At 39.1% G+C, this 11,126-nt stretch overlaps 1 protein-coding gene across 1 annotated transcript in view; it reads right to left on the bottom strand.

Moving 5' to 3' along the window:
- Positions 1-11,126, bottom strand: part of tp53bp1 (tumor protein p53 binding protein, 1) — a 153,082-nt gene that overhangs the window by 34,388 nt on the left and 107,568 nt on the right. The window contains exons 13-19 of the mRNA XM_059345911.1: positions 7,853-7,979; positions 7,154-7,245; positions 6,887-7,071; positions 4,278-5,337; positions 2,237-2,353; positions 370-561; positions 217-283 (exon numbers count right to left, since the gene is read on the bottom strand). Of these exons, the coding sequence (XP_059201894.1) occupies positions 217-283; positions 370-561; positions 2,237-2,353; positions 4,278-5,337; positions 6,887-7,071; positions 7,154-7,245; positions 7,853-7,979 (1,840 nt within the window). The remainder of the gene's footprint in view (positions 1-216; positions 284-369; positions 562-2,236; positions 2,354-4,277; positions 5,338-6,886; positions 7,072-7,153; positions 7,246-7,852; positions 7,980-11,126) is intronic.

Here is an 11,126-nt window from a genome sequence, read left to right as displayed (position 1 = left end):
TCATTCCTGTGGCGCCCTACATCACTCACAGATTTATGAATGAAAACACCACCAGAACACTTTTAATCAGTTGAACCTTAAATTATCACCCATAAATCTGTTGAACTAGCTTAAAGGACAAATTGGTGCCGTGTGTGTGTGTGTGTGCTGAATAGACGGCTGATTCTCTCTGATGAAAGGTTTCAGTTTGTGCATAAAGAGCGAGCGCCGGGTTACCTGGTTACAGCCTTGGCAACAGTGGTAACCTTGACAACAGATCCATCCTCATCCGACAGTGCGGGCTCTGAGGGGACAGAAATTAGACGTTTATTACTGAGAGGGCGATGAGTGCGTGGATCAGCATGTGTGTGTGTGTGTGTTTGCTCGTACTCTGCAGGCTGAAGCGCTCCGAGCTGCCCTCCTCCACCGGAGTCACCAGCTTCATCCTCAGGCTCAGCTTCCCGTCACCTCTCTCCGTCGAGTCGTCCCCGCTCTCCCCCGAGACGATGTCGCTGGCTGCCATCGCCCCGTCTGCAGACACATCTCCTACCACGCCAGACTTGTCGGAAAAGGAAGAGATCTCTGGAGGAAGAGAAAGACAAGATGAGGTCAAAACCAGAATACGGCTGACTGTGTTTGGATAATGCGAGTTTGTGTGCCATGTGTTACAGTTAGGGATAGGCGTTTGGAAGAAACCTGCCAACTCGATTATCTATAACGTTAACAATCAATCGATTAATCGCTGCATGCATACATGGGCAAAACAAAAGATATACAGTACAATGCAAAAGCATGTTTTGATAATGGACGCTTTTATTTTGAAAGGATGAAAAGAGACTTCTTGTCAATCGTAAAACTAAATAACATGAGGTGATACTTAAGGATAACGTCAAGTTGTTCAATGTTTTATGTTTTAGACCGCGAAGAGGCATGAGGTTAGTTTTCACAGTAATCTCCATATTTAAATGTGTTTTGTGTTCAAATTAGTTTTGCATCAAATTAAACTCAGTAATTCATGCTAGCAAGGTTTGATACAGTAAGATGGTTTTTCTCCAATTAATCCTCTTATAATTCTGTGTGTTTTATAATTGTTATTGCAACTTTCAGTTTGCAAACTGTAGCTTTATCCAACTTAATTCTCAGCTCATTGTCTTATTGACTTACGGCTGCAGAACTGAACGCTCAGCGTGTTTCAGTTCAGTGAGTAATGATACATAGAGATAATATTAAAATAAAAAAATACACGGATCGATTAAAAATTCCAGGTGATCGACCAAATACTTAACGACCATTGATCGATCATCGATACTTATTCCCATCCCTAGTTACAGTTAACATTTGTATGATGCGAATATTTTGGATACGAGTAGTTAGAATGCTTTTGTCCCTGTAATACAAACAAGTAATAATACACTAAATGATATAATAAACCCCTCGTCGTCACTTGTACCTCTCACAAATCAAATAGGATTCTATTAAATGTGTCAAACCAAACTGAGACAAATCTCTTAGGACACACACCTGGTTAAGTGACCCTGCTGCTGATGGTGAGCAAATTGTGTCACTTCTGGTGTTTCTGTGTACTCGTACCGTTCTGCTTGCTACTCTTGATAAATACAGTTCTGTTAAAGTTACACATAATAGCACCCATCTTGTAGAGACTTTATCGGTTATTTTCCTCTGTTTGTAAAATATTCAGTTCACACAAATACTCCGGGAAATTTGTATGTTTTGAAACAGCTCTTTATACAGATTGAACTTCACTTAACGGGAGGCAGAGTCGGCTCTGTCCTAATAAGGCCAATGACAACGTGTTTCAAAACAGACATGCTCTGCAAAAGTAGGAGAGGACAGCTTACACATTCACATGGTCAGTTGGTCCAATTTCGCAAGTTGGGAAGTGCATGCTGCGTTTCATAGCTTAGAGCGTAAAAACAAAACATCAATTCCCTAAAACCCTGAAAATTCTGCTTTTCGTGACCTGTCATTAGCATTAAGGCCAATTAATAACTTTTCTAACTAATCTAATCCCTCTACCTGGACAGCATCAGCTGTTATGAGCTCACACTATTACAGATTACACCTTACATATATTAACAAAGTTTTTTACCGTTAACCCAACATTTGTTTGTTCTGCAACTCATGAGTTGTTGATCTGACTTGAGACGTCATCATAAGAATTTTTTAAGCCAGTAAACCATTTTCCTAATTATTCCGACTCCACATGAAAGCAGCATTAGTAGAGGTTGGAACTCACCGATGGGCGTGCTGTGTCTCAGCGTCTGCTTCAGCTGGCTGATCAGAGGGGGCGTGGCTCCGACGACAGGACCAATCAGCTCTCCTTCTTTAGGAAGTGTGAAGTGGAAGGAGATTTCTGTGATAGAAAGGCAGAATTAATAGATAATACAGATAATACAGACAATACAACATGGTTCATGACAGACACAGATGATCTGTCTCAACTCTCACCTCTAATGTACTTTTGCAGACAAAGCCTTACAGAACATTTACAGGGTTTTAAGTACTGGCTGCATCCCTGGAATATTAAGCATTAGAGGAAGATGCCAACTCAACAAGTTTGTGAGAAAAACAGCTGCAAAAATAAACATTTAAACATGATCAACACTGCGGTACTCCTGTGCATGAAGGCAATATCAATTTTCTTAAAGTTTATTTCTCTACCTTTTGCCAGGAACACATAACAAAGTCATATTCTACATGTCCCAATTAAAATTTTACCAAAAAATTAACACTTGCACAAAACCAAAGAAAATCCAGAAAAGAAAAACTTAAAATTTGATTCATAAAACAAGTCATGTGACTTGGACTGAACTGCAGGCTCTTGAAACAGACCAGAGGGGAAGGGACAAGACAAACTGTTTTTTTAAAAAAAAGTAAATTATTCAATATGTACATAGCATGCGAAACATTTTTTCCAGTATTGCAAAAACTTGTGGGAAAAATGTTTTATATATAGATTCCATTTTATACAAATTTCTGCAAAATAAATAACATAATAAGGCAAGCTGCATTTTTAATTTTTTTCTGATTTATATCATTATAACTGTGTTATTCTGCACAAAGACATGTTTCAGTTCACATTTCTAGCTTTGATGGTGCATGAAGGCGATATCAATTACCAAGTTTATTTTCTCTACTTTATGCTACAACTGAATGAAAATATGCTTTTCACAGTGTGATTTAACGTGGAATAAGGTGCTACAGTGACTTATCAAACATAAAACAGGAGAAGTCAGATGACCAGACAGGTTTGACAAACTGTATTTTTGTTGTGTGCAGTTTTTCTGTGCAATGACTGATCATTTTTATGTGCTAGATTTGATGTTTTACCTCCAAATAAAGTGGTTTACTCTGCCAAAATCTTGTTATCAATTGCAATAACGCTTCATTTAAGACCAAAATGAGTGTAGTTGAAGTGACACTTTCAGTGGCATATTTGTGCTTCCAGGCACAGAATTTAATGCTCTAAACCACACATTTGCTCCTTAATGTTTGCTCCTTAATATGAAGCAATATCTCGTTAAGTTTTAAGCAATTTATAATAAATTTCCTTTTTTTAGAGGCCTGAAAAGATGCAACTGCAGTGTTTCATAAGAAAAAATTAAATATTTGAGAAAAGACAGAAAAGTAAATAGTTCTTTTTCTTGTTTCCTAAATGGCAAATTATCTCAGGACCCCATAAGATTAACACATGGTAGTTAGGCCTGTCACGATAACACATCTTTTAGGACAATATATTTTCCCAGAAACTATCACGATAAATGATAGTATCTGTGTATCGATGTTGTTTTAGTTTTATAGCATAATAAGTACATCCTTTTCCACAACAATGAATTTTTAAATCTCGAGAATATTAAACTTTGGAATTAAAATGTGGAAAAGAAATATTACGATATCCTAGATAAATAAAACATAAATAAATAAACTACAATCAAAACAAATAGAATGGCCTTTCAGGCTCTGTTAACAAAACATTGCACTGAGATAATCATTCTGTATTATATTATTTTATATTATAAATAACATACAAACAGCTGGAATGGCTGCTTGGGAAACATTTGTAGCTTTACTTTAAACACAACACAAAAAAGCACAAAAAGTCACGAATGTAAGCGACAATATATTGAGTCCAGAAAAAAACTATTGTGTCCATTTTTGTATGTCGAACGATAAGTCAATATAGTAATTATATAGTAATTATGGTGACAGGCCTAGTAGTAGTCGTCCTGACACACAGGTTAGGTTTTTAACCCAGATGTAGATATCACATTGCTTACCTCCCGAGCTGTCACTCAGACTCTTGTCTTTGAGCCCCTCTGGTTCAGGCCCCGCCCTCTCAGTCTGGGAGAGCCTATCAGGAGGCGTGTTTGCCTTCTTGGCCTGAGCCTCGTGGCCGTTGGTGGAGACGGACACTTTGCCTCTGAGCGGCTGGGAGCTGCTGTTCTTTGACTGCTGCGGCGTCCCGTCTTTCTGAAGGAGCTGGGAGTCTCTCTCGCTGTCCGTGACGATAATGACGCTGTCCTCCTCCTCCATGGGCTCCGGAGACAACACCTGGCTCTGAGAGAGGACCAGAGCGGCTCCTGAGGCCTCGGCACCCACTGTGTTCTCCTCCTCCATCACCTCCTCCTCTTCTGCTCCACCCTCCATCACCTCTATGACTGCCTGACTGTTTCCGACCGCCCCACTCCTCTGCGATAAAGGTTTACCGGGTGGACTCTTCGCTCCGTCCTTCTTGGAGTCTGCAGAACTCTTCACCACATCTGCAGAAGCTGTCTGAGAGATGACGGACTGCGAGGGCAAACTTGTGTCCGGTGGCGTCTCCTGCACGCAGCTGTTCACAGTCAGGTCAGACTTTGGTTGCGAGCAGGACACGACGTCTGCAGAGCTCGCACTCTGACCGTCTTTTACATTCACGTTCTGTACATTCAATGCAGCTGCCGTCTTTTTGTGCACGTCGGACGTCTGCGACAGGTTGCACGGCTCGTTCTTGGCACATTCGCCGTCGCAAGGCTTCTGTGATTCAGCCGAGGTGGAAGCTTTGGAACTGGTGGCGGTCTGCGGCTCTGCAGGGACACCGTTGCTCTCGCTCCTCTGCTGTGAGCTGACGGAGTCGGGCGGCTCCTCCGGCTCCTCGATCTGTGTGGCCTGACTGTCCTCCTCCAGGTGTTCAGACACCTTCAGGGCCGAGCTGTTGTCCTGCGTGTTGACGGAGAGCTGCAGGGGCAAACTGAAAGCAGCTGGATCCAGATGTTGAGACTGAGTCTCTGGAGGCAGCGGTGCCGTCTTCTTGTCCGACTGCTGCGGAGTCTCCTGGCTCTGCGTCGGGACAAACACGTCCTGAAAAAACAGAGAAACAAACACAGAATATCAGGAGCTGAGGCTATATATATATAAAAGATATATCGATATATTTTAAAATGTGATATGGAATTAGACCATATCGCAGATATCGATATAGTTCTTTTTTTTCTCTTTTATACAAAAATGCTGCCCTTACTAGGGTTTGTCATATTTAGATATTTTGTCATATTTAGTTATTTTGTAATGTTCATTATTATTTTTTTCGAAAAAAAGATTGGCCTTTCATTGGCTATTTTTATTTAAGACATTTTTTTATTTAAATGCACACTACTATATAAAATAAAACTACTGGTGACATGTCAGATTTGACTTTGACTGAACATTTTTTCTCACTAAAAAAATATTGGGATATATATCGTATATCGATATTCAGCCTAAATATATTGGGATATGACTTTTGGCTAGAGGAAAATGCAATCATGGCTTGACATAGGAACAACTCAAACATGTGTTTTGTGCAGAATAACAGTTATAATGCATAATATAAAATGTTTTTAGAATGTGATGTATTGGGTGGTCCGTAGCATAGTGGGTTACACAGGCGACCCATGTATAGAGGCTACAGTCCTCACTGCGGTGGAGCCGGGTTCGAATCCGGCCTGAGCTCCCTTTACCGCATGTCCTCCCCTCTGTCACCCCCTTTCTATCTGTCTCTCGCTTTCAATAAAGCATGTAAAATGCCAAAAAAAATAATCTTTAAAAAAGAATGTAATGTATTTAAAAGGATATAGTTATTCCAAGTGGTTTGAATGAGACATGGTCAGTGGTTTGAGTGATTTTGACCAAAATATATTATTATTATCATTATTATTATTGTATTTTAAGCTTCGTTTTGGTCACTTTTACAACAAGAATGCCTATTTTTATAGTTTCTATCTACAATAAACTGTATATGTCTCCAACAGTCTAAAGATATTGACAAAGTCCCATATTTTTATTAAATGTAAGCAGCAAATGTTCAGCATCTTTTCTTTGATTAAATATTAATTATTAACAAACTTGTTGCCAGTAAATTATCTGTTCAAACACACTGTTGCATCCTCATCATAATCTTTATTCCATTTAATGACTTTAATTGCAGAAAGTTTTAATCCTGGTTCAACCACTCTGTGCCTTTATTCTGAAAAGTGAAAAGTTTTATAAATAAATCGTGTTATTATTTGAATTAAATAAACAAATTAAGTGCTGAAACAATTAAGTAGATCAGATCAGAAAAAAAAAAAAAGAAAAAAAACAGTCTTCAGCAAGCAAAACAGCCAAAAATTCAGTGATTTTCTCTCTTTTTTAGCATTATTAAAATTTAACAATTATTGTTATATCATTGTTAACTACATATTAAAGGTGTTGGACAGACAAAACAAAAACTTTAAAAGTGTTAAAATTTGTTTGGGGAAACTGAGGGTCAATTTTCTAAAACTTCACACAAGAATTAACTGATTAATTTCAGTGTTTGTACAGGGTTCTGCAGCCCTAAGACAAATAAGTTCATTGATAGACTTAATGATTAAAATGATGAAGTACGTACATGAGAGAACTCGGGCTGGGACGGTATAGAGAGAGTTCGCTCCAACACAAAACCAGGTGAATTCTGGGAGACGGGGGTGGAGGCGGAGGGGTGTGGCTTGGAGGCTGCCTCTGTCTCCATCGGCTCATCTTTCTCTACGGCTCGCTCTTCGGGGGGAAGTGAAGTGTCCATCGGCTCATCAGCCCCTGAAGAATAGAACAATGTTACCTCAGGTCGCCAGCTGACTCTCAACTCAAACTCAGTCGTTTAACTAGTTTTATCATGTACCGTGTTCGTTCTCTGGTCCGGTTGGCGAGCTGGGAATGATCAGAGGGGTGGAGAAGTTGTCCGGGGTTGGGGCCACAAATTCAACAGAGCTCCTAAAAACAGGAAAATCAGCTCATTTCTTTCCATTCTGTGTGTAAATGGAAGGGGTAATGTAATGCGAGTAGGCCTGTCACGATAAATACTTTATCGACTTATCGTTCAATATATAAAAATGGACATGATAGTTTTTTTTTGGACTCAATATATTGACTTTTTGTGCTTTTTTGTGTTGTGTTTAAAGTAATGCTGCAAATGTTTGACAGGCAGTAAGAAATGCCAAGAAGAAATTAATATATTTCCCAAGCAGCCATTCCAGCTGTTATTTTCATAATAAAATACATAATGATTATCTCATTGCAATGTTTTGTTAACAGAGCCTGAAAGTGTATTTTATTTGTTTTGTCTGTAGTTTATTTATTTATGTTTTATTCATCGAGGATATTTTAATATTTATTTTCCATATTTCTACAAATATTCTCAAGATTTAAAAATTCATTGCAGTGGACAAGGATGTACTTATAATGCTCTAATGTCGTAAAACTAAAACAACATCGATATAACGATACTATCATTTATCGTGATAGTTTCTGGGGAAATATATCGTCCTAGGAAATGTGTTATAGTGACAGGCCTAAATGTGAGAGGACTGTAGTGACTTACTGGGACAGACTCTCCTGCACCAGTGTTCCCTGTCCTGACAGGTGCAGCAGTCTCAGGCTGCTGGCCGGCGTCGGGGTGGGGCGACCCTGCTGATCCGGCTCAGACACGGTGCTGTCCACTGCAGCACCTGAGAGCATCAAAAAGGTATTTATATCACATGTGGAACTGAGAAAAAACTGTTTAATGTTCAACTTAGGGATAGGCGTTTGGAAGAAACCTGCCAACTCGATTATCTATAACGTTAACGATCAATTAATCGCTGCATGCATACATGGGCAAAATAAAAGATATATATATATATATATATATACACAGTACAATGCAAAAGCCTGGTGATAAGGGACGCTTTTATTTTGAAAGGACCAAAAGAGACTTCGCTCATAAAACTAGGGTTAGTTTTCACAGTAATCTTCATATTTAAATGTGTTTTGTTTTTAAATTAGTTTTGCATTAAATTAAACTCAGTAATTCTATATAAATAATGCTTTGGAAGTTTTTGATCAAATTAAACTCTGTAATTCATGCTAGCAAGGTTTGATACAGCAAGCTAGTTATGCTCAAATTAATACTCTTGCATTTCTGTGTGTTTTAAAATTGTTATTGCAACTTTCGGTCATCCAACTTAATTCTCAGCTCATTGTCTTATTAACGTACGGCCGCAGAACTGAATGCTTGGCCGTGTGTCAGTTCAGTGATACTGATACACAATCAGAGATAGAATCTTAATTAAAAAATACACTGATCGATTAAAGATTCCATGTGATTGATCAAATTTTTAATGACCATCAACCTATCAATGATTAATTATTCCCATCCCTAGTTCAACTTCAATTAACGAGTTCCTATGACTTAAGTTCTGAAACATCTTGTTTCTGTCCTGGATTATGACTTTGTGGCCTTCGAAGCCATTGTAAAACACTCTATAAACACACGGCTCTGGCTGCATTACAATTTCACTATTACTGCGTCAATTAGTCACTTATTGCAGTTGCATGTGGGACACAGAGATAAAGAGGACAACAGCCACCTGAAGCCTGAATCATCCATCATCCACCAGGACGAGAACAGTCGGACACACTGTCTTTCAATGAATGCATTAAAAAACACTAAGAGGCCACAGAAGGAAACAAAGGGAGCTTCAGGGATTTATGTTAACCTGCTATAAGGGCTGTTAATCAGAAAAAAATATTGAAATTTGCAGGAGGCACAAAAATATCTGTCAAAATACCATTCTGAAATCAGTCTTGTACAACATGTCCCTGTATAAATTTGCAAAAAAAACCCTCAAAAACAGAAACAGAAATAAGTGTTGGGTGCTGACTTCTCAAACCAAAATCTGTCTCAAAAATACTCCAGGACAGCACTCGAATAAATTAAAATCTGTTTATTGTGGCGCAGACATTTCAGGCATGACGCCGTTCCTCAGTGAACAAACGAACTGAATCAGTCTCTCACAGATGACAATAGTTAGTCAGCAGACTGAGTTCACAGCTTCCACAAAATACACAATTAATATCCAACCACTCATCCTATTTCTACTCAAAGTGGACAAACTGTATCAGCGATCTCTTAGTTAACAAAGTAGCTTGAATACTACCCACAACTAGGGGTGGACGATATGGCCCTAAAAGATTATCACGATATTTCAGGGTATTTTTGTGATAACGATATTCTTGACGATATTACAAAATACTGAAAATTATATAGAGAATATGATATTTTAGTATGTATAAATAAAAAACAAAAACCAATCATAAATCTAAAATGTCCCAACAGTTGCCAAATTAAAAAAAATGTTGACACTCTGCTGAGGCAAACGGCAACACAACGCAAAATAACTTTATATTATGAATAGTGTGGATATACTTTCAGTAGTTTGAAATGTGACGTTAGAGCAGCACATGAGACTCTGGTGGGGTCTAGGTAATTAATGGAAACCCTTACGCCACAACGGCAACAAGTAGGAATGTTGCAAATATCATGATATGCATTTTTTTTACCCATAAAAAAAATATACCGGTATAGTTGTGAATGATACGATATGGCACACCCCTACCCACAACTGTTACAAACAGCAAGAAAACAGAGCTCCTGGTTGTGCTCAGGAAGGTTGGGGATCTCCTCCTCACTGTGGATGGCTGCTCCACATCCCCATCCTCTGAGATCTGAACCTGGGAGTTATTCTGGACTCCACCCTTTCATTCCAATCCCATATAAAATCTGTTACAAAAAAACAAACACTTTTTTCCACCTGAAAAACATCTCCAGACTCCGACCCCCACTGCCCGACTCTGTGGCAGAAACTCTAAATACGCCTTCATCACCTCCCGCCTGGACTACTGCACCACAGTCCTGTCTGGGGTACCAACCACATCCCTGAGCAGGCATCAATACATTCAAAACTCCACAGGCACACTTCTCTCCCGGTTCAGGCCCAGCAGCACATCACCCCCACCCTTATCCACCCACTGATTACAAACTCTCCTGACTGTCATGAAGCGACTCATAGATCATGACAAAACAAGTCATGTATCCAATTTAGAAGTAAATAATGTTTATTTGATTAAACAAAAACAACACAAAGAAACTTAATTATGTGAATCAGTATATCGGTGGTGAGGTGTGTGCATGCATGCGATGTGGTGAAATGCAGGTGTATAAGCTGAAAGTAACTAACAAACTAAACCCATTAACCCAAACAAAGGTGGTGGCTGTGGAGGAGAAGGAGAGAGAAGTGAGGCCTCAGCTCCTCTATACAGCCTCAGCAGTAATTGGGACTGGATTCAGGTTTTCCTTTTCCTGCCACTCCTCCAGCCTCAGCAGACTGGAGGAGTGGCATGAACTGTGGCCCCAACTACACAGGAAGGGAAACACAACATGCAATAACACAGAGAGGGGGAGGGGGTCATCACACTTAGAGATGTTCCGATACCATTTTTTCCCCTCCCGATACCGATTCCAATACTTGTGCTGTGGGTATCGGCTGATACCAAGTACCGATCCGATACCAGTATGTAATAAAAAAATATCATACTACTGCATGATACTGCATGACTGTGATATGATTATCATTGTGGTAAGGCCTGGCTCAGGTTAAACCCTTTGTCAAACATGAATAAATACAGCAGATTTAAGCCATTTATTTTTACAATAATTTTAAAATAAAACAGTATATAAAACAGTAGTGCAACAGCAACTTAGAACATTTTTGACCTAAAAGCCTAAATTTGGCGCCTCTCGTACATTCTAATGAACTATTCCATCTTAATCATTG

Source organism: Centropristis striata, chromosome 2 (assembly GCF_030273125.1).
Source record: "Centropristis striata isolate RG_2023a ecotype Rhode Island chromosome 2, C.striata_1.0, whole genome shotgun sequence".
NCBI lineage: Eukaryota > Metazoa > Chordata > Actinopteri > Perciformes > Serranidae > Centropristis > Centropristis striata.
Note: the sequence above shows the minus strand (reverse complement) of the source record. Positions and strands in the feature narration are given on the sequence as shown.